General features: G+C 43.7%; 1 protein-coding gene across 1 annotated transcript in view; it reads right to left on the bottom strand.

The window, feature by feature from the left end:
- Nucleotides 1-7,178: 7,178 nt before the first annotated feature.
- Nucleotides 7,179-24,606, bottom strand: part of Cdc40 (cell division cycle 40) — a 51,872-nt gene continuing 34,444 nt past the window's right edge. The window contains exons 7-15 of the mRNA XM_051164138.1: nt 22,982-23,121; nt 22,218-22,292; nt 20,399-20,444; nt 18,265-18,366; nt 16,321-16,436; nt 15,947-16,080; nt 10,733-10,809; nt 8,590-8,734; nt 7,179-7,803 (exon numbers count right to left, since the gene is read on the bottom strand). Of these exons, the coding sequence (XP_051020095.1) occupies nt 7,626-7,803; nt 8,590-8,734; nt 10,733-10,809; nt 15,947-16,080; nt 16,321-16,436; nt 18,265-18,366; nt 20,399-20,444; nt 22,218-22,292; nt 22,982-23,121 (1,013 nt within the window). The 3' untranslated portion in view covers nt 7,179-7,625. The remainder of the gene's footprint in view (nt 7,804-8,589; nt 8,735-10,732; nt 10,810-15,946; nt 16,081-16,320; nt 16,437-18,264; nt 18,367-20,398; nt 20,445-22,217; nt 22,293-22,981; nt 23,122-24,606) is intronic.

Raw genomic sequence — 24,606 nt, 5'->3', positions numbered from 1 at the left:
TGTGGCTAGTTACCTCTGCTCAGGTACCATGTGTCTGTCCTCCTCACATCTTCCCCAGGCAAATCTTCTCCATTTGGCTGTGTTCCATAATTCTTTCTGCCTACTGGATGTCTCACCTTCTACTCTACCCTTTCCTGTAGGCCATAGGTTTTGTTTTGTTTATTGGCAGGTGTTGCATCCATACAATATGCAACATATTCTTTCTACAATGATTCATAATAGTAGCAAAATTACAGCTTTAAAGTAGCAACAAAATAATTTTATGGTTGGGGGTTACCACAACATGAGGGACTGTATTAAGAGTTGCAGCATTAGGGAGGCTGAGAACTAGTGATCTGGAGAAATCTGGCTGATATATCAGAGGCATCCTGGAGCCTCCAGAACCAATACAGGCTATTGTCATTGCTCTTGGTTGCCCAACAGAACTTTCTGGTAAAATTCTATTGCTGAAAACACCACACATTTTGGTCACAGGACATGGGGAGTTGAAGATGGAACTGACCCAGAAACTATCCCTGCTGATAAATAGTCCTGGAAGGTGCTATGTAGTTTCTGTGGGGGCCAATCATCAACAGTCTTACTCAGCTGTAACTTCTGTGAACTACATTAATGACCAACGTGGAAAGATATGTCCATGGGTGCAATAGTGGTGCCAGTGTTGTAGGAGTAACCACCCAATTCTCACTTGGATTTAAGATATGCTCCATAGGAGAAAAACAATGCTTAGTACTGTAAATCTTGCCAAGAAATCTTGCCTGAGACCTGATACACCTCAAGAGTGAATCTACTGTTATTTTGCTAAATGCTATCAAACTGCCTTCTAAATTTTTATCTCTATACCCAGAGAATACTGCAGCTCTCAGACCTCATCAGAGAACTTTCTTTGTTCAGTAAAGGGCAGTTAATGCAGAAATCCGCAAATGGCCAAAGTGCAGGGTATCAGCGGAGTGCTCAGCTACAAATAAGGCGTCTATATCATACTCACCCTGCATGGCTCAGGGACTGCTATGGAAGAGAGGCCAGAAAGATTCTAAGACGAGAGGTTAGGAGGACTGGACCTAAACAGTATTTTCTGGACATGACAGGACCACTGTAATCATGAACGCATGGCACCTGTAGTTGCCTACAAGACCTGCACAAAATCAAGCCAACCAGCATTCCAATCTCTGAGGAGCTATTGATAGTTGGGGGGAGAGGAGTAAGGTTTTATAAAAAAAAAAAGTTGTAGCCCCTAGTAGGTCAGCTCTACTGTGGGCGGTCCTATACTCATGAGTACATGGGCCGCACAAATTTGACTCAGAGACTTATTTAAACAAAAAGACATAAAGTTAGGGAGGGGAGGAGAGGGGTGAATCTGGAAGGAGTTAGGGGATGGGAGATAGGAGAAGGGAAGAGGAGGTGGAGAGTAGTGTTAAAATTATTTGAAATTCTCAAGGAATAATAAATAAATAAATAAATAAATAAATATGAAACTTAAAAGAACGGAGTTTCTTTTAATTAAAACAAATTGTGGACCCTGGAGAGATGGCTCAGTGCTTAAGAGTACATATTGTTCTTGCCAAGGACCCAAGTTCAGCTCTCAGTATCCATGTTGGTTATTTCTAACTGACTATAACTTCAGCTCTAGGAGATCTGAGATCCTCTTCTAGATCTTCACACGCACACACAAATATGTTTTTAAAAAATATTTTTGTGCTGGGGCGCTAGGGTAGAAATCAGTGCCACATGTACATTAAGTACTTGATGTTCCACTGAGCTCATTTCCAGGCCAAGAACTGACTTTTAAGTGAAGCTTATTTTTATAATTATATATGATTCAGTTATTGGAAAAATTTACAGTATGCTTGCAACAACTTGGTAGGTATATTTATTTACATAGTATGAAGTACATTTTTAAAATGAAAATTTAGTTGTTTGAATTTAAATATGTTATCAGCATAAAATACAATGTTCCAAAGTCTTAGGAAACAAAAAATACTAATTTTCAAAATCAAATACATGTTGAAGTAAAAATTTATATATGTTAAAAATATAAAATTAGCTGACCATTTTAACCTGGTGATTAAAAAAGTGAAAACTATATGTAAGACTCATATATTTCTATTGGAATATATTGTACATATGTAATATTATAACAGAATATCTTTGTATACACATATAAATTTAAAAGTATATCTACAATGGAGAGATCATTGTGGAAGAGGGGGCAGAAAGATTGTAAGAGCCAGAAGAACAGGGAATTTGCTGTGAGATTGTGTGTGCTAGGCATGTCAGAAGGTTCATCAACATGACTGCCTAGACATGAGCTAAACATGGATGCCACTGACAGAAATGCTAATGAGGAAGAGAGAAGGCTCAGGAGTCACCAACCCTAGACAAAGAACTATGGGCAACAAAGGCATGCGGAGAGCAGAGGATGGGCGGGCCAATAGGTTATCCAATTCTAAATGACCAGGCCTGGGAACATACAAACAAGTAATGCTACACAGAATGAGCAGGTTCTATTTATGTATTTATGAACACACACACACACACACACACACACACACACACACACACACACAAAAGGAGGCAATGAGTTTGAAAGAGAGAGCACTCAAGGAGGGTACATTGAAGGGCTTAGACGGAGGAAAGGGAAGGGGATACATGATGTAATTGTACTGAAAATTAATTTTTTAAAATTTTATTTTATTAATTTATTCATATTACATCTCAATGGTTATCCCCTCCCTTGTATCCTCCCATTCCTCCCTCCCTCCCATTTTTCCCTTACTCCCCTCCCCTAATGACTGTGACCTGAGGGGGACTTCCTCCCCCTGTATATGCTCATAGGGTATCAAGTCTCTTCTTGGTAGCCTGCTATCCTTCCTCTGAGTGCCACCAGGCCTCCCCATCCAGGGGATGTGGTCAAATATGGAGCATCAGAGTTCATGTGAAAGTCAGACCCCACTCTCCAGTCAAGTGTGGAGAATGTCCTGTCCATTGGCTAGATCTGGGTGAAAATTATTTTTAAAAGAACATAAATTCTAAAACATTTAGGCTGGGCATGGTGGCACACATCTTTAATCCTAGCATTTAGGATTCAGAGGCAGACAGTTCTTGAGCTCAAGGCCAGCCTGCTTTACAAAACCAGTCAACCAACCAACAACCAACCAACCAGCCAACCAACCAACAACCAACCAACCAACCAGCCAACCAACCAACCACCAAGCAAAAAATGTCTGAGATATGCGTTAACCCCCTGAGATCTAAAATGCTGGAAGTTGGAGAGCAGGGAGCTAAGACATTCACTAAAAGCAGCCAATATAGTTGTGGTGGTTAAATTTTGGGAAATTGACAGAAACCCATACCTGGAAGAGGGATTGTGTGTGTGTGTGTGTGTGTGTGTGTGTGTGTGTGTGTGTGTGTGTGTGTGTGTGTGTGTGTGTGTGCATTCTATCTATCTATCTATCTATCTATCTATCTATCTATCTGTCTGTCTATCCATCTATCTTATTCACTTTTTATCCCAATATTAGGCCCCTCCCTCCTCTCTCCCAATCTCACCTTACCCACCTCCTCCCCCAACTCCCTCAGGAAAGGGAAGACCCCCACCACCACCCCTCCTAACACATCAAGCTAGCATCAGGACCAAGTAGATCCTCTTCCACGGTGGCCTGGCAAAGCAGCCCCACTAGAGGGAAGTGATTGGAAAGCATGCAACAGAATCCTTGTTAGACAGCCCCAGCTCCCCTTCCTCGGAGACCCACATGAAGACCAAGCTGTCTTCTGGGTACATATGTTTAGGGGGCCTAGGACCAGTACACACATGGTCCTTGGTTGGTGTTTTGGTCTCTTCAAGCCCCTCTGGGCTTTGGTTAGTTGGTTCTGTTGGTTTTCCTGTGGAGCTCCTGTCCCCTTCGGGTCCTTCTATCCTTCCTCCCACTCTTCGACAAGGTTTCCTGCACTCTGCAGTGTTTAGCTGTGAGACTCAGCATCTGTTTTGATCTGTTGCTAGGTACAGCCTCTCAAAAGACAGCTATGTTAGACTCCTGTCTAGAAGCATAGCAGAGTGTTAGTAGTAAGTGTCAGGGGTTGACTCTCATGGTGTGGCCAGGGATTGATTGGACCTTCCCTCAATCTCTGTCCTATCTTTTTATCCCTGCACATCTTGGAGGCAGGTTAAGTTTTGGGTTGAAGTTTTTGTGGGTGGGTTGGTGTTCCCCTCACTCCACTAGGAGTCCTGTCTGGTTAGAGGGTGGCCTCTTCAATCTCCATGTCCCCTGCTACTAGGGGGCTCTCAGCTAGAGTCACCCCCCATATCCTCCCAGGAGCCTACCCTGTTGTAGGTCTCCAGAGATGTCTCAGAGATGACCCCACCCACAGTTTCTCTTCTCTGTAAGCCCTCTGTGCCCCTCCTCACCATATCTGGTCCCCATTCTCATTTCCCTCAGCACTCTTTCTCCTATCCTGTTTCCTGAAAGAGAGGATTCTTAACTGAGGAAATGCTTCCATCAGATTGGCCTGTAGGCATGTCTTCATTGCTAACTGAGGTAGGAGAGCCCAGCACACTGGGCAGTGGCATCCCTGGGACCAGCAGGCCTGGACTGGGTAAGAATAAGGAAAGTAGCTGAGCAAGGCAACAAGCCAGTAAGCAGCCGTGTTTTCTTCTTGCTGCCTTGGCTTCCCCCTTGACTGTGGGTTAAGATGAAATAAGCCTTTTGCTGTGAAGTTGCTTTTGGTTATTGGTGTTTATCACAGAAACAGAAAGCAAACAAGAACAACAATGTAGTCGAATCAAAGTTCTCCCTTTCCCTTACTGTCACTAAACATGAAGCCATTTCAAGACTTTTGGTTGGAAATCGGTAATCTTCTTTAAGTTCTGGGTAAAACAGTAGTGAGGCTGAGAAATCTGCTTCCGTAGTTACTGAAGCAATTGTGCACATGGAGGGCACTGAAACACGAGCGTGTGATTTATCTACACACATGCAGTCAGACAACCACATGTACTTTTGGCTGATTTATCACAAACAGCCTAGATTTGAAAGTGTCCGAAATAAATTTGGGATTCTAATTTTGTGGTTCTCCTGGTGTGACCTTACGAGAGGATCATTTGGAGAGCTCAGAAGAGGCTCTAAGCCTGAGCTAGAGATAAGAATTCTTCACTTTAAGGAAATTCCCAGAGGATTGTGTACGTGTGTCTGTTTTTACTTTAGATGAATATTTTGTTAGTTCATTCTGCTTACTTACCCGTCAATCATAGATTTCATGATGTGAATTTTGAGCCAACGCTTGTGACAGGAACCTTCCTCCCACGAGCTCCTTTGTACTTGTCTTCTCTATATTCTGTCACCCACTTTATGAGTAAGAACGGATGCTGCCAGTGAAACGACGGCACATTATTGCTTTAAACTACAGCCTTATCTTGAGACAGTAAAATGTGAACGTTATGTACCTGATGAATCGGCACCTGTGTTCTCCAGGTCTCAGGCTGAGAGCCACATTAAGACTCTCGGGATGTAGGGGGTAGAGGCAACTGGGTGGCACCTTATATTCCTTTCTGGGATCTGAACTCACTGTGGCTCCCTCAACTATCAGCTATTTTCTTCTGAATCCTAGGTCGTGGCAAACAACCCAACCCAACTGTACAGTTCAGTCAGCTGGTTCTCAAGGAGCTTTCGCAATTGCTGCTGGGACTAGGGTCTTCATGGCTGTCACCCAAAAGCTGATGTTGCATTGCTAATATTCTCTTTTGGGCAGCTTATAAACATTTTAAGGTTAAGGGCACCCCGCCCTCCACAATGTGGTTCTCAAGAGTCTCCTCCTGCCAGATGTGGTACATGCCTGCAATCCCAGCATTAGGGAGGTAGAGGCAGGAGCATCAAGTCAAAGACATCCTTGGCTACATAGCGAGTTCAAGGCCACATGTGACTCTGTCTCAAAACACAACATAAAATAAAACATTTCTCCTCAGAAACAGCTTGTTTGGCTGTACTTCCTGTACTTTGTCTTAAAATTGGTTCTTTCCTTATGGCAAAACAATCCAGCTTCTGCTTCAGTGTTAATTGAGTTAACTCTTTTATATCAGTTCAATAAATCTAACTTTTAGGGAGGAACCCTGTCCTGGGTGTGACAAAAAGCTTGCAGAAAGGAGAAAGCACAGAAGACAGGCATTCCCAGTGAGACAGCATTGACATACTAGACACCCCCCCACCTCTAAATGTGATTTCTTTCTATCTGACCCATTTAAGTCGGACGGAACTTAAGACAAAAAGGACACAGTGGACATTTCAGTAGCACTTTCTACAAAAGAATGCTTTATTCAAAAATAGGATCTTTTCAAAAAAGAGAAAACTTGTATGTACAGGTACTTGGTTTAGAAACAGTCAAAAACACAAGAAGAGAAATCGAGATTCTGAAATTGTGGTTGGTAACATGCAGCAGTGCCAATGAAGCCTGTCTCCCGGCACGCCTCAGCAGCTCACATTGGTTAGGGGAGTGGCTGGGATGGCAGGGAGGCTGCTGGGAGGTCTTTCCCCGCATATACCGCCTTTCCCGGAAGACAGACATGGCAATGGCTTGGCCGTGCCATGTTCAACATGTTATTTTAAATGGAAACAGGAAGGTTACTGCCTCTTAAACCTGGGGACTCTTGGTGCTTTCTTATCGTGTCAATATTTTTTCAAAGATTTGAAAAGAAATTTATTTTTTCCTAAAATTCGAAAAGTCTTACTGTTTGTATTCATAAGCAAAATCAGGGTAATTTAAACGGCAAATGTGACTTCAGAGAAATTCCAAGTGTATTCTGGACTACGTCTTCACGCCCTGGCCAGAGTGAAGGCGCTATGGTTGGTAGCAGTGGCGAAGCATCCGGGAGACCCTGGTTTCCCAGAGTGCAGCCAGCTTCTTACTGTACTGACAGTGATTACAGGGAACATCCGAAGCTTGGCTCGCTCACGAGTGTCCCATTGTCAGAGACAGCCTCACGTTCTGCTTCGATGTGCACAGTCCTCAAGGAAGAAACTGTGGACTGCTTCTTAATCTTACGTTGCTTAATAACTAGAGGAATGCAGCAGCCAATGAAGGTCACTAATTTACAGGTAAAAATACACAACACAGGCCATTAAAAACAAAACAAAACAAAACTCGTAAAAGACTAGAACTTGATTCAATGGCACTGGTGGCTTCAGCCGTCTCTCAGTTTACATCAAACTCTACCGTCCCTTTCCTTCCCTGCCACTCTGATTGGACGGTGAGAATCTGGTACCTTTCCGAATCATTAATTACATCATTTCCTGTAGGACCTCATATCCAATAGGCATTTCTTTTCTTGACCCCAAAATGATTCTTTTAGTGACATCACAGGGATAAAAGCAAACTGCCTGCCAACAATAACTACTTGTCAAACATAGTCAGTCGTTATTCGTCATATAAATAACATCTATAAAGAACAAAAGGAAGTTGCCAATGAACATATCAGAAGCAAATTTACAAAGCTCTTAGCAAAAACAGTAGGTCAAGTTCATAAGGCCATGTATGAAAAGATTACCTATAAATCAAACTGTCATCCAACACACTTTAATAATTAAATAGTTAAATACAACGTGGATCAAAAATGATCCCAGACAGTGAAAGGACTAACGCCATTAATCCCACAGTTTGATGAGGCCGTCCCACCCACACGTGATGACCTTGGATGTCTCGTGTGGGTGCCACACCGCACCTATGCACACTTTGTCATGCGCTTTAAAGCGACTGTAGAGTTTGGTGGTCTTCCAGTCCCAAATGTTTAACTTCCCATTTCCGTCTCCTGAGATCACGTAGCTGCAACAGAAAGAAGACAAATCCCAGTTATTCACGCTTAGACGGTTAAACACTGAGGAGACAGTTGTCCCTTCACCGTAAGAAGTGGGCTACGACACTCAGACGTGTATGAAGCTGTCCACTGTGGAACCTCTCCAGCCCCACCAATCTAAGAGACACAAAGTTGTTTTTCCTGGGAGCCTGGGAGTCTCTAGACTGCACTAAGGAGCCAGTTTCACATGAAGCCAGGGAACATGTTAGCTCGTTGTACTGCAGTGAACTTTTAAACATCGTCCAGTTCAATATGCTTGAATATGTTGAAGACTGAATCAGAGATAGGAATCTGAGGCCCAATTACCATGCTAAATATGCAAATGCACAGGGCTATCTGAATTCCTTCTACCTACGTATTTCTAATTGAGAAGAAGGAAATGAATGTAAAAATGTCACTAACTGTGACCTAGAAATATCCAAAAGCTGCATTTCTGCCTTCAGTGTAAACAAATCTCCGTCCAACACCGTAATGCAGGGCTCTGGTATCCACTCAACTACAGCGATGTAGAAAAGCAGAGGGAAAAAAACGCCATGGTGACGTCGACAAGACTGGATCATGTGCTTAAAGGGCACCTGACTAACTGAGGAAGACCCTACAGAAACGCCAAGTCCAATTTTCATAACTCGCTCTCGCCTTATGACCGCCCTGTCCATCTGCAAGATTACACAGCTCTCATGTGGCTTGTGAATTACTGCTATCTGAGCAACATTCCACACCACACCTTCACATGTGAGCACGAAGACTTCACTTACCTCATGTCTGGTGAGAAGTCCACCTGACAAGCATAGCCCGCTACCATATGGCCCTTAAAAATTTTCTTCTTATTTAACCTGAATCTGTTCTGAGCTCCAAAAATTAAGATTTGGTTATCCATTGACTGGCATGCTAGCCATTTCCCTGTGAAATGCAAAAGGTGGCATATTTTAGAGGAAGGGTCAAACATTTTTTTTAAAAAGTTGATTTAAAATATATAAGCTTTCATTACACTTTTGTTCTCAACTACTTTGTAATATCAGAAAAGCAAGCTCCCGTGGCACCTGTAAAATGTTACAAACCAGTCACTGGCCAGAGGGGGTTTTTGCATCTAAAGTAATGGAGTCTGCTCCTGGAACCCTACTGTCATCAAGTACTCTTCATATCAAAGCTTTCGACTTTTAAACATAAGGAAACAATTTCCAAGCCTAGTGCCAGTAGAAATGAAATATTAATAAAACATGCTAAGTGGAATTAATTTATAATAAGTCCAAACAATAGAACTACAAATCAGAATAGATCTGTGGCAACTATTAAAGACTAGCTCTGGTGAGGAATGGAGGATTATTAAATAAAACTGCACCAAAAAACAAAACAAAAAACAAACAAACTGCACCAAAAATGCAGATCAGCAAGCCTGTAGCAACTGTTTCTTAAAAGGCACACTGCTTTTATCTACCCTGGAGTCCTCAAAGCCCCAGGCCCTGATACAGTATTTACTTGCATCTTATATACTTGTAAAAATTACCCCGGAAACAGCCCCATCACTGTTCAAGTGAGGAAAAGGCTTTCTTTGTTCAATAAGGGCCAGCAGGTCGTTAAAAACCCAGTGCATGAAACCTTGAATCCTGATGGCAAAGGGTACATACAATATGGTGTCTGTCAAAGTGCTACCTACTCGGTTACTTTTCTAAGAATGACAAGGTTCTTGCCAACTGTCACTGAGCTGCCACAGAAAGGCAGTCGGAGCTGATCCTCCTTGTCCCCTTCTCCCTCAGAATACACTCACTTTATACCTCACGATAGGACGATGGCACCGGTATGGGTATAGCACAATTACCTATCACTTAAAAGGTGATGGATTATCCAATAAAAGACTATTGATTTTTGTTTTGTTTTGCTGAAGAAAGTCTTTTGCAGACGTGTCTTTCCCTCTCATGATCCAATGGACTCCTTCTTTTCAACTTGGGCTCTACAAAATGGCTTCCACAAAGAAGGGTGGAGAGAGGGGCCTTTGCCCATTGCCATTAGGGCTGGAGAGATGCCTCAAGCACTAGTTAGGACACTGGCTGCTTTTCCAGAGGACCTGGGTTCATTTCCCAGCACCAACATGGCAGTTCACACCTGTCTGTAACTCCAATTCCAGGGGCTGCCACACCCTCACAAAGACATGCATCCAAGTAAAACACCAACGCACAACACTCTGTTAACGCTCCTACGTGCACCCAGGCAGTGAGTGTGCTACGTGAGGCATGACCCTTGGGCACTCAAAGAGAGACAGAAACTTGCCATGAAGGAGCTGGGGCTCCAGATATGAGCACTGAGTGTAGCTCAACAAAGCCGTCTGGGCCGGAGGGATGAAGTTCCGTCTCTGTGCATGTTTGTCCACAGAGCGTGATAAGGATGGAGGGTCACTGAGCAAGCTCTACCCCGTGCTGCCCTAATCCTGCTACTACACTCAAAAACCTACAGAAAGTGAGCACGAGAATTAACTCCCAGTGCCAAACAGGGCTGTAAAACTGCTTTTAAAAATCTTTTATATGCAAATTGCTAAAATGTTCTCATTTTAAAGAATCAGACCAAAATTTCCTATTCCCTTGAAAGAAAAGTACTTATTAGACGATAACTGAACCTGATCTGTGTTGGAAGGAAAATTATTAACAACTAAGAAACAAAAAACAACTGTCAGAAATCCTTAAAGTCAACTATAAATCATTGATTCTTTTATTTTTTTCAAAACAGGAGAGTGGGAGAGGTGATTCACATTTGAAAACCAGTAATTTCTCCTAATATAAAAGGTTTCCTTATGCAAGGGCAGCAACACTCCAACTCCCCTCAGTGGAGTGCTGCACTTCTTGTGACTCCAGTGATTACTCTGTGTCTTAGAAGCTCACTTTAGCACACGCTCTACGGCCTACTCACCATTGGGAGACAAAGTCACTGCAGGCATTGAGTGCATGCTGGGCTCCGCTATGTACTTAAAATCCACAGGGATATCCCTAAACATTGAAAACAGCATTCACATTAGAATGAGTGATTCATAAAAGCACACTGAGAAGAATTGCCCACACGGACCCACACGGAGGCAGTTTGCCTTTGCATTAAACTTCCAGGGTGGAGGTTTAGAAATGACTTTCCATGAAGGTCATTATTTTATTTTACTTTACAAATGACTTTCCATGGAAATTATAATAGGATCAGTGGCTCGAGCTTCCAACTATTAGACTTAAATTTTGGCCCTTATTTTACTAAATATTCTTTAATGATGAACTCATCTTAAGATGCAGCAGTAAGATGTTTGAGCAGGCCTATGAGGAATGCTACTTACCTGCCAGCCACCCTTACCTCATTCCCTCATGAGCAAGTGGGACTGTTAAAAAGCCCTGGGCAGTGAGAGCGGATGACAGGCAGAGCTGCAGGGAGCTATGTGTGCTAGTTTTATTTGCCCTAAAATAATGACTCAGGCCACCAAGACTAAGTGCTTAAGCCAAGCCTATTTACAGTTTTATATAAAACATTTCCAAAGTGTACAATACAGTACAAAAAGCAAAATATAGAAGAGCAAAAACTCCATGATAGAAATGCCTGAATACAAAACAAAAATCGAAAGTACTCACTTAAATTGGGAACCAAATGTACTAAGTACCTTTTTGCTTTTATTATTTTTCATAATCAAAATTATTTGGTAATTCTGAAAGGAGTGTTGATATTGTTGCTTCCTACGGGACCAACAGTGTTTGTGTGGAGTACTGTGTGGGAAATGTAATCTGATGAACAGTATGGTGTCAAGAAGGATTTCAATTTTAAGGTATGGTTTGAATTTCAATACTTTCCTTAATTGGAAAATAATTTGTTTAACTGGAAAATAGTTATACTTCACCTCATGTTCTGATTTTCCCCCTTCGTTTATCCAAAAATCTCCAGAAGGAACAAATGATGGAGGAAAAAGACTTCTGTGGTGACCAGGGACGTGACGTTTGTCAGCTCCCAGGGCTCATGTTTCTAAGCGCAGCAAGGAGTCTTTCTGAACAACCCAAGTCTAGGAGCCCCAGATTTTAAAAAGATTCGCGGTCCCACATTCGTATCTAGCACTAGTAGGCAGCGGATTTTATAACATGGATTGAAGCAAGAGCACTTTCTAGTGTAATCAACCATGTTTCAGGTTTACATCTTTAGTAAACATAACAAAAAAGTGTCAGGCGCCTTTTTCAAGAAGTCTTGGTATAATAAACTCTAGAACGGTGCTTCTCAACCTGTGGGTCATGACCCCTTTGGGGGTTAACAACCTTTCACTGCGGTCGCGTATCAGATAACCCTGTATGTCACATATTTACAGTATGACTCACAACAGTAGCAAAACTGCAGTTATGAAGTATCACCAAAAATAATTTTATAGTTGGGGGTCTCTACAACATGCAAAATTGTTTTAAAGGGTCGCAGCACTGGGAAGGTTGAGACCCACAACTTCAGAACAATCACTGAACCTGGGTTACCTTTGGAACTCATTATTTCTGGCAAAAACGTGTGCTAGGCACAGTTAAACTTCATAAACCCAACGCTGTTTTTCTATTAGACCCTGTAATCCAATATAGCAAGGTAAGAACTGATTTCAGATAATATGGGTTGAAAATGAACCTAATGAAAACTAACAAGTCTGTGCCATTTTAAAAATAAAAGATAAACAGCAACGTTTATTAATTTCTGTACAATTTATTTTAAAAACATTTTGCCAAAATAAATACTTTTGGTTAAAAGACAAAAATAAAATCATTGGAACAAAACCCTCCAAGCCTACTGCCATGCTTTCAGCTGACTTGCAGACCACAGTTGCTGGTATCTGCCATAACCACCCGTTTTCTTGCTCAGTAATGCTACAGCTTTGCTTGTATAGAACCGCTAAAGAAAGCCCAGCGTCCTTCGGCTGTTTTCTTTTAATTATGTAATTTCATGTGTATAGGTATCGTGTCTGCGTGTGTGTCTGGGCACCGTATGTGTGCTTGCTGACTGTAGAAGTCAGAAGAAGGCATCAGATCCCCTGGAACTGGAGGAGTAGAGACTATTCTGAGCTGCCATGTGGGTGGTGGGAATTGAACCTGGGTCCTCTGGAAGAGCAGCTGGTGCTCTTAACCACAGAGTCATCTGGTTCTTTTCTTCTATCGCGGTGCTATGCCACAATGAGGCAGAGGGTACCTAAGTTTGGAGAAACTCCTCTTGCATAAAAGCCCCAGGGCTGGGAACCGCCTGCACCTGGCCTCAGTCTCACTGAGGTTAGGGAGCTGCTTTTCTCTGCACTAAACAGCTGCGAGTTACTTTCTCTTCCTACAAGTCTCCCCATTTACCTCCCGCCACAAACTCAAGTTCTGGAATCGGTGTGACCTGCAGTTTGAAGTTTGACCTTTTCATGCCCTATGTAACCTTAGGCAGACCACTTAAACTATTTTAGTTACCTTATATGAAAAAAGAAAGAGCCCACCCCACATAAGACTGCTTTGTACATTAAACCAAAGAGTTCATATAAAATGTTTATCTTAGTGACGGCCATATAGAAAGCACTAGCTCTACAACTGTACCATCATTAGTGACTAGACCAGTGTGCATCTCTGATTACAGAGGATGTCATCACACACACACACACACACACACACACACACACACACACATACTCTCACACACACACACGCACACTAGATGAAAGTCGGCAGCAGGCCATCATTTGTAACAAAACAGCAGTGTGCCCTTTAGGAGTCTTTCTTAGACTAACAGTACCACCTTCCTTTAGTCAAAGCAGTCCACTGACCAACTTCTACTTGAGAAAACACAAGTGTTCCAAAGCCCTCTAACTGGTTCAGCATCTTGGTATTAGTCACCTTTTACACCATTATACTTTCAATGATGGAGCTGGAGCAGCAACTCAAGACACAAACATCTGAATGTAAAATCAAACAACTAACATCACACACACACACACACACACACACACACACACACACACACACACCCCTACGCGCAGACACACATGTACACTCACATATAGACATATCCACATACACACATATAGGCACACACACACACACACCTACACACATGCCCACTCACACATAGACATATCCACATGCACACATATAGGCACACACACACACCTACGCACAGACACACATGCACACTCACACATAGACATATGCACATGCACACATATAGGCACACATACACACCTATGCACAGACACACATGCACACTCACACATAAGACATATCCACATATCCACATGCACACACATAGGCATACACACACACACACACACACACACACACACACCCGACTGGGGAGACGGCTCAGTGGGTAAGAGTGCTTGCCATGCAAGTGTGAGGACCTGAGTTGAATTCCCCAGCACCTATGTAATAGCGAGGAATGACTGTGAGACGGAGGAAGACACTTGGCATCCTTGTCTGGCCTTTGCATTCATGTGGATGGCATGTGTAGACGCTCACATGTGTGCATATATCATCATATGCACATGCCCAAAACCAAACCAAACCATCCAAACGAAACCACTTAAGTGCCCACACCAGTTTCTCTCTAAGGATCCCTCCCTGCCTCTCCTCCTGCCCCCCCCCCCCCGGCCCCACCTTCCTTCCTTTCACTGTGAACGGACCCTGGGGGCCTTGCACAGGCTAGGCCAGCCTTCTCCCACTGAGCTCAATCTCCAGGCCTAAGAAGCAGCATTTCTGAAAGAAGGCCTTAGTTTGAAACCCTGAGCAATAGGATGAAGCTAACTGCTAGGAGTGGCCCCGCAGTCCCATCAGTGTCCTTGGGGTGTGAACCGTCTGGACGGTACAGTGATGGTGTAGAAGTTGCAATCAATCTGAAGTGAGCTCAGTTATCTTGACAAGACTGAGGCCTACTCAGCCTGCTTGGCTCTCCATGGCGTCCGTCTGAGGAGGGCACCACTGGCTGTGGTTCAAGGCTGCTTGCTTTCTTTTCCACTGCAGCTTCTAGGGGTGGGAGGGAAGGCGGCCTTGCTAGTCCTGGCAAGGCTGTGGTCCCCACTGAGCTGTGCTCTGTGACCATAACACAAACTGGGTTCCACCCAAGAACTGGTTTTAAGAAGAACGATTACTACTTATTTCTTTGCAACCAAATCATAGAATAATTGTGACACTTAATGAAACCAGCTTAAGGATTTTTTTTTTGACTTTAGAAAAAACTTTTTTTTTTTTTGATAAAAAGAAAAAGTAGTCAGTGTATTCTGATTATATTCAACAAGAAAATGTTTAAAGCTGACAGCATGGGGCAACTTACTGCATGAATGATTACAAAGCAGATGCTAAGGAAGCTAAGAGCTAACTACGCTGGTATTTTCTCTGGATTTGTTCTGAGACCAAGATCTTCATATGAAACCTTCACATAGCCAAATGTAGCCATACAAACTATACCCTGCCTGCCATTTTTCAAAGATGAATAAGATATCTAATAAAGAATGCGAGTGGGGGCTGGCGGGATGACCTAGTGGGTAAGAGTGCTGCCGTGTAAACCTGATGACCTGCGTGTGAGCTCTTGAACTCCAGGAGCACCGAGTCCTCGGAGTTGTCCTCTGACCTCCACATGTGTGCAGTGAAGCATGAGCCAACACTCACCATCACACATACATACACATACAAAAATAATAAGTAAAAATTTTAAAAGGGGCTGGAGAGATGGCTCAGCGGTTAAGAGCACTGGCTGTTTTTCCAGAAGACCCAGGTTCAATCCCCAGCACCCACATGGCGGCTCATAACTGTCTGTAAGTCCAGTTCTAAGGGATCTGATATCCTCACATCAATGCACATAAAATAAATTATATATTTTATTTAAAAAATTGAAAAAGAATGTGAGATATGACAATATGGCAGTTATGACCACACACACACAAAAAAACAAAACAACCTAGTTCGAATCCATGTACTTCGGGGAGATTCTCCAAAGACTGTGAAGGATAGTATAAATGCTTAGCTTTCAATTTCATAATTGTTGGTACCTAAATAATTAAAACACTCTGGCTGGAAAAATGTGCAAACAGCTGTATGTTACCAGGCCTTGGCTATAACTGTTTTAATTGCTTGCTTATGAAAGTCAGATTTCTCACTGATGAAGACTCACCATTCCCAAACTCTCAGGCTCTTGTCGTCAGATGTACTCACAAATCTTCGGTTCTCATCAACAAAGACAATCGTGTTGACAGCTCCTAAGTGCCGGTCATATTCCTGAACAGCCTCTCCACTGCGAATGTCCCACTGTGCAGCAGCGAGAGGGAGGCACAGACAGGGGTGAGAGGACTCATGAAAAGCAGCGCAGGACACCCGGGAAGCTGAGGACTCCGAGCACCCGTGTGCACGGACTGACCGCTTCCTTCTCAGCACTACACGGGTGACCCTCAAAGCAGCAGACATCAGCGAATGAGGGGTCTGCTGCTCTCTTCCCCGACAGAATCTAAAGCTCGCAAACCCCGACAGGTACACTGACAGAGGACTTACCTGCACTATCTTTTTATCAGACATCCCAGCCACAAAGAGATTTTGCTTATCTTCATCGGGATTGAACTTGACACAATAGGGTACTTTGCGGTTTGTAAATCTTGATATACACTGTCCTAAACAAGGAGCCAAATTAAACAAGAAACACAGTTGACTTCTCCCAAAGGACAATGGCAGAAAGATCTACCGAGGAGTCCTCACTCACTGAATTCTGAGGAAGGGCAGCTTCCTGATCTTAAAACCACTACACTGGTGCTTTCCATAGATTTTTTGATTACAAACATTTCTTTTTCAGGGGCCAGGGAGAGGTCTCAGTGGTAAGAACACTTTCTGTGCAAATGCAAGGACTTGAGTTTAAACCACCAGCATCATGTAAACAGCTGTGCACGGCCATAAGCCCAGCACTGGGGCAGAGACACACATGAGTCCTGGGAGCTGGCTGGCTATCCAGCGTGGCAAAACTGGTAAGCTTTCAGTTCAGAGAGAGAGGTGCACGCATGCACGCACATACACACACATATACACACGCACATATACACTTTCTGTAAAAGTAATGTGGCACCAGTTAGAGACAAATTCTAATTACATCAATGCACCAAAGAATATTCCTGGTATGAGCCATGAGAGTAACTCACTGTGTCAAGCTGAGTGATGAGTTAGAAATGAGAAGAAAATACAGCACAGATCTATCTACAATAAGTTTATGAACAGGCACAGGCTCTGCGGTGACAGCTGTTGTTACTATGGTTATTGGGAGTGGTGCAGACTAGCAAAGGGCACAAGAACTCTACTGTGTGCCAGGATGCTCTGTCTTGATCTTGTGATATTAAAACACATTTGAAGAAGTTTATTATAAAAAAAACCACCACACAGCTGTGTGCTGTATACAATTGCATGTCTTAACTTTTAAGAGCTGTAAGATGGCTGCCTCTTGGCTTGGGGACACGGAAGAAGTGCCTAGTCTACACACTGGACAATAAGAAGCCAAGGGTGGAGCCCAGGCAGGAGTTACCGCGGGGCTCTCTAGATGACAGCAATGCGCATCCAGATCTGAGAATGACGCTTGCAAGGTGAGGAACCCGGGATGGAGGAAGTTATGAAACTTAGATTTGGTGTCTCTATAGGGTCTTCCTCAGACTATTTTCTGATATTGCTTAGGCCTGTGCCTTTTAACCACCTAGTACACTCCTGTCTACCACGACTTTTCTCTCTGCTTTTCTATGTTGCTATCGTTTGAATCCAATGTGCCACTTACTAGATGTGTGCTCCTGAGAAACACATGAGGACCAGTTTCCTCATCTGTAATTTAAGACTAGCACACACCTCATATTGGCATGTTAAAACTAAACTACACACACACACACACACACACACACACACACACACACACACACACACACACAAACACGTACATATATGTTTAGCACAGTTAGTACTCAGTAAACATTATTTATTATCATTAAACTTGACTTTATTTTCAGGTCTTACTCTGCCCCCAGGCTGGCCTTGAACTCATGTCTTCCTGCCTCAGCCTCCTGAGTGCTGGCACTGCAGCCATGTGCCTTCATGTCTGATTTTCTAATACTATAAAATGATACTACCACAAAATACCAATGCAATTAATATGGCTGTAAGAAGTAAAACTGATTGGTCCATGTGAGTTCAGGTGTACATTATCTGGGCAACTGAATTAGGCTTTTGCTTGGGAGATGTGGGGAAATAAAGAGAACCAGTGTACACTGGTTTGCCCATCAGTGTTTGCTGTGTAAGCACACAGGTGAGAAAAGGGCTTCCGAGGGAGAGCTCTGGTCATACAGACGAGCTCCAAGCTACACACACTGTGCTGCCAGCTCATCTCCAATAATGAGAAGCGCCAGTTGGAGAAGGCGCTGTTTCACCAGAGGGCCAGGGAGTTTGCACAGTTCTGGAGTGACACGCACTTACCTGTCTCAGTGTCCCAGAGCTTAAGGTACCTGTCGTAGGCCGCACTGAGGAACTGCGTTCCTGCAGTGTTGAAGCAGATGTCTCTCACAGCTTTACTGTGACCTAGAGATGGAGCCAACAGAGGCTACGGTGAGATCAGGAGGCCGCATAGGCACCATAAGAGAAGTTAACAGTGGTCTCAAGGATGCTGCAGTCAGGGTCCCCAACCCCATCTGGCTCCCTGAGCATCTGTGCCCAAGGCTCTGGGTGGCTACTTCTCGGCCTTCAAGATGCTCTGCAGGTGGCTCTGCTGCCTGACACTTTCAGAAGAACTGGGGGAAAGGGCTTACTTTTAAAAATTGGTTGTGGCTTTCTTTTTGTTGTTGTTGTTGTTGTTGTTGTTTAGAGATAGGGTTTTTCTTTGAAGACCTGGGTGTCTTGGAATGCACTCTGTAGACCAGGCTGTCCTGGAACTCAGATTTGCCTGCCTCTACCTCCCAAGTGCTGGGATTAAAGGTGTGTGCCACAACCTCCTGGCATCTTTCAATATGCGGTACACACTGATGACTAGCCGGCCAAATTTATTGAGATCTAAAGTTCTAATTATTGTCAGTGAAAGGACTGAAGCTGAGCTTTTGAAGGTTCACTCTCAGTTTTCTCACCACACTGGAATTAAAAACAGTGACCCAAACCTCAAGTCCAGGAAACTGTAGCCCCAACGTAGTAATATGTACTTCTGGGATCACATTACTTAATTTCATAGAAATTGATTCAAAACTAGGATGGTAGTTGCATTTTCTAGAAGGTGATATTCAGACACTAAATTAATTTCAAGGCACTGACTATACTTTACTTGGAAGTCAACCTTACAGACCAATTAATCTTTTCAAAGTTTTGAAAGAAAAAAAAAAAATGTAGTTAAACAAGAACAGAAATCCCCACTTTTCACTATGTCCAGGACACATATAGCTTTCACAAAATGCGCATGGCTCAAACTACCAACCACGCGCAGCGTCCTAGAACTACACCCAGCACAGAGCTGCAGTCAGGCGGGTGCAGGGCAGCAGATGAGCCATGGTGATGCTCATGGCAACCAGGAGTTGCAGAGAACCCCAGTCCCCCTGAGGAATATTCCGGCAGTATAGGTGAGGCTGATGGAGACCAAACCTGCTGTATCTGAGGGGAGTCTTATTCCCCTTTGGACAGTTAACTGTCTCCCTAGAAGTGTTGTGTGCTGGTGTGACATCTTAGCATCTACTTGCACAGAGCACCAGTACCCTTAGCACAGCATGGGAGAATAGACTCCCACTTTAAACTAAAAACAGAGCCACGGTGATGCCAGCGCTTTAATGTGGTACAGTTAAATTTGGAAGAAGTAATGAGAAGTGACAAGGACAGAAAAGCCTTTGTCGGAAAGGCTACCCTGGCACACGGCCTGTGTTTCTTTGGTCCACTTCTTATCTTCATGGAGTTTTCTCAGTCACAACGTTCCTTATGCTCCCAACCTGCTCTTAAAGCTCTGCCCATGGCTCCCACACACTGGCTACCTCCACAGGCTGCACATCACAGTCCCAACCCTAAGTTCCCTCCCTTGCTGGTTGGCTCCGCTCTTCATCTGGCCACCTGGGAGTCACCTCAGGTTCCTGCCCGCATCACTCAGGTCCTGCTACTGAATCTCATGAACTCCGTTCCTCTGTCTCTGCACTGTAGTTCACACTCTCACCACTTTCATCAAAGCGTCCTCCAGCTTGGCAGGAATCTTTGTACACCACACTACTTCTGGTAAGGGCTGTTACACGGCTCTTCGCCACCATTAGGATACAGTTGTGTTCACCAGTGGCACAACTGGTTCTCCAAATCCCGCTTCCCTTTCTGTTTTTATCCACACCCATCCCTCTCCTATACCACGGCAAACTGCTTCTGCACGTGGTCCCCCAGTGCAGCCCCCGCCCCCCGGTCTCGTACCCTTCTTGCTTCCGCCATCCTCCCCCCCCCCTCCTGGCCCCCCTAGAGACATTTACCCCTTTATGACTCAGCTCAGGCCTGTGAATACTCTCCTGCACATCTAGACAGTAAAATCATTGCTGTTGACGTTATTGTTCTTACAAAAGCTTTCCTAAACAGATTTACAGACAGGGAGAAAAAGAAATATTACCAATAAATGTTCTCAGACAGCGCCGGTCTCCATAAACTTCCCATAGCTGGAGAAAATAAAAAGCACATGAAAATATTAACTTTTTCTTTATGGCGTTGGCAACTGAACCCAGGACCTCATGGACACTACGAACGCGCTCTGCCACTGAGCAAAGGCCCTAGCCCTGGGGATATCAACCGTAATGTAAGTCTTTATCAGTAACAACAGCCATTTGCTAGCTGTGTGTGCGTACACACAGCTTTGCGGGTACAGTGGATTTAATTAGTAGATACTGACTAGTTTGCCAGCCTGTGTTATACTTTTGGGACACAGATATGTACACATTCTTCATCCTTGGAGAGGTTTTTACATCAAAGCATTGGGAGGGTTTAGCTACAGATGGAGTTTATCTGGGCACTTTCGTACTCCCCCCCCCCCATTTTATACCTCTATGAGGAATAGTTTTTGCTTTTGTAACAGGAATTAACTGTTATTAGGACTGCTGTTATGTACCACTTTAATACTGAAAGGTGGTTTTTACAATACTTTTCTGGGTAACATGTACAGAACCCATATATGTAAGTAGTATCAATGGCTCATAATTCTAACATCTCTAAAGACTTGGCTACCTCAAGTTCATCCCGACAATGCTGTTGTGCTTTAAGACAACTTCTGCTGGTAGAAGCCTCAGGTCCTGTACATGCTGGGCAGGGACCTCTGGGACCTGCTCCCTTGCTTGGAACTGTAATGATATTTTCTTGATATTTTATGCTCTGACATTTTCCCAAAGCACGCCCCCCGACCCCCAAGGCATGCTTGTGTAAAGCCAGAACCGCTCCTGCGCCTGCCTGTGGCGTGGTGATTGGGGACACCCCAGCATGAGAAGAGCATTCCCAGGCAGAGCCCACACTTTCTAACCTTTGATGGTTCAACCCCTCTGTACACAACAGCTCCCTCATAAATGGTTACCTTAGCTACATTCAACTTAGACTGTGTTTCTTGACCCAAGGTTGATGTAATTTCAACTTAGAAAGTGAAAGTTAAAGAAAATTACGGATTTTTTTGGAAACTGTTTTAATCAGAGCAAACTGTTTCTATTGTAGACAAACACCTGAAAGGCTGTTCTCACTAACAGCAGCGGCTTTATTACTGATAGTACTCATCAACACTTAAAAAGGATAAAGCCGTAATGACTTGACTTGTGGAGAAGCCACATGAATACTATAGGGCTGGTATTTATTGAACCACATGGTGATCTGGACACAGAAGAGACACAAAGACATCAACTATTCTTTAAAACTTAAGGTTTCAAAGAAGTTTTCTTTGCACTGAGTTGACAAGAGTGACAGCTGGCTTCTCCTGCCACACACTACAGCTGGGAGGAAGGCTTAGATGGAGCCTCCTGAGAGCACCAAGAGCAGGAGAGGGCTGAGGGCACAGCTAGTTGGTATCCCAGTATTCAAAACAAAAGGATAAAATAAATTATTCTGTCTACTTTCTAGACATGGAGTTTCCATCACCTATCTTTTCTTCCTCAGCCAGTCTGAGGAACAAGCAAACTCAGTTACATATCCATAACCTCTATAAAAAATGCATCATTCCTGATTCAATATTTATGTGCCCAATGCCAAAGTGATTGGATTACATCCTAATCAGTTGTCTGAGCTTTAAGAGTCCAGCCAACTGGACCACAGTCCATAAACAGTTATATCCATAGGGCTTAAGAGAAAATGATTAGCGTCTAATTGCCTAACAACCACAGATTTCCTTCTGACTAAACAGACAGACTTCCCTGGCTCTGAGGTTCTGAGGCACTCTCCCTGGGTTACTGAAAACTCACCTTAATTTTACAGTCCATGGAACAAGACAGCAACAAATGTCCAGAGAGAGGAAACAGCCTGACTGCGCTGACACCCTGGAAAGAGGCAGCATGTCAAATGCCACGATATTACAAGCACCCACTTTGCTATTTCCCTCGACATGTTTTAGAATGGCCTTCACAGTGTGCCAAGAGGCCACGGAAGGCTTTTTATTTTAAACTTCAGATTCACTTCCTTATGCCGAGCCAGTCAAACTGCTACACCCCCCTTCTCTCCTTTCTTTTCTGTGGTCTCCTGTTCTTGGCAGAGATCTGGCAATTAACAGCTGGAATAGGGCAGGTGACAAACAATAGCAGCGTCTGAAGTTTGCAAATATCCCACTTTGCACTACCTTTAAACAGTACCTTGGGCTAGACAGCAAGGGCCACCCACCCTCCGGTGTGTGATAAACCCAGGACCCAAAGCAGCATTCCTGTGGCAAAGCGGCAGACTCGGCACCATCTGCCCGTTGTTCACTGTGTTGTGCCAAGAGGAAGCAGATGGCAGTAGGAACTTGTGGGGAGAGGAACAAGCGACAGTATGGGGGATGGACACTGACCCCACAGCTTAATCAGGGCCGGCCTGGAGCCTGGTGAGCCACTGTGCCACAGGGCATTTGCAAAGCTTATCTCATGTTCCCCTTGAATGTGGTGCTCGGATTCTGTCTGCGGCCGCTGCACTGACAGCTGAGGCTTCACGCTGGCTTCCCTTTGTGTTTTCTAACGGCAACATGCGCCTAGCTTACCTTTGTGTGTCCAGACCAGACATGGATTTGTTTTTTGGGAAGGTAGCATTTTTCAGGGGGCACAGACGAGCGCAGGTTAACACCCACATCCTGAGGTATGTGAAGGTAGGACCTGCCTTGATAGTCGTACATCTCTTTAACTGAAAGAGAATGTGGAAAGAAAGCCATAAACAAACAAACATAAGCCACAGTTCTGCAATCTGTCTCCTTAAATTAGCAGCCAATGCTCAGCTCTACCGGCCATTTTGAACCTTAGGTAATAACATGCTGATCATGTTAATGTTAAGATCACGGGTTGGCTAAACGTGAGCTTCTAGAATTCCTGCTATCATTACAATGAGAGGTAGTAATTTAGAATTTCCAAACACCTAAGAGGTGTGAGGCCTTTAATAGGATCTACAGTTCTGTCACTTAGCTATATACTTCAGTGATAAAGACTTTGCTGCAATCAGGAGACTCACAATGAGGGGAGAAAAGACAATACTTGGGTCTTTTGAGTCACTGCTACAGACCTGAGGGTGACACAGGCCAAGGAGGGAGGCAACAAAGAGCAAGTGTGACACTCCGCCCCTCCATCTTCCCACCTCTCACCTGTGGGCTGCCTGTCCCCTGCCTGTCCCCATTTGCATTGCAAACTTCACAAGACAAGTTGCGTGAGTGGCAGACTGTCACTCCTGTGACACCAACACTGCTTAAAGAACCCTCAGCTCACACGTAAGACTATAAACATGTAACTGCATAAAACGTATGCCATAAACTGCAGCGTTCGTGCCATACAAAGAGCTTCGCACTATTCTAGACACATAATGACTGCATTTTGGAAAACAAAGACTTTCACTTTTCCTACCGTCATCCTTAGCGTGTATGTAATCGTTTGGATTGTGTTTGGTTAAAAAGCTGCTATCAAGTGGTTGGTTTGACTTCATTGACAATCACTAAATGAGTTCTAGCTTAGAATTCGGACAGAATTTCTAGCAGCCTCTGAAATGGCCCTAAATATTCGTCTGTCACTTTGTACAATCTATTCATGGAAAGTGGTGTCCTCGGCACCGATGGCCGCAAAGGCAAAATATTGATCAAGTCTGAAACACATAAAGTGATCTCGACCTCCCACAGTATCACATATTCAGGCAAGACTTAGTTCGTATGTAAAAGTCAATAAGAACATTGATTTCATTAGTATGAGAATTTGTTTGAATCTTTAAAAAATGGTAAAATTTATATGCCAAAATTTAAAAAAATTAATTAACAGATAAATGTTTAATTTGTACACCACCTTTCTATACTTACTACTACTATATATACCAATGACTAGAAACATTTCTCAGGTGAAAAGGAGTCATAAGTGAAAAAAATGTAAGCAGCTGACTTTCTTTCCTTTTCTTTTTTGGTTTTGATTTTTTTGTTTTGTTTTGTCTTTTTGTTTGTTTGTTTGTTTTGTTTTTTGAGACAAGGTTTCTCTGTGTAGCCTTGGCTGTCCTGGACTCACTTTGTAGACTAGGCTGGCCTCGAACTCACAGCGATACGCCTGCCTCTGCCTCCCGAGTGCTGGGATTAAAGGCGTGCGCCACCACGCCTGGCCCTGTTTTGTTTTGTCTTGTTTTGTTTTTTTGAGACAGGGTTTC

The sequence above is a fragment of the Acomys russatus genome, chromosome 21 (assembly GCF_903995435.1).
Source record: "Acomys russatus chromosome 21, mAcoRus1.1, whole genome shotgun sequence".
In the NCBI taxonomy this organism is placed as follows: Eukaryota; Metazoa; Chordata; class Mammalia; order Rodentia; family Muridae; genus Acomys; species Acomys russatus.
This window is presented reverse-complemented; position numbering and strand designations above follow the sequence as displayed.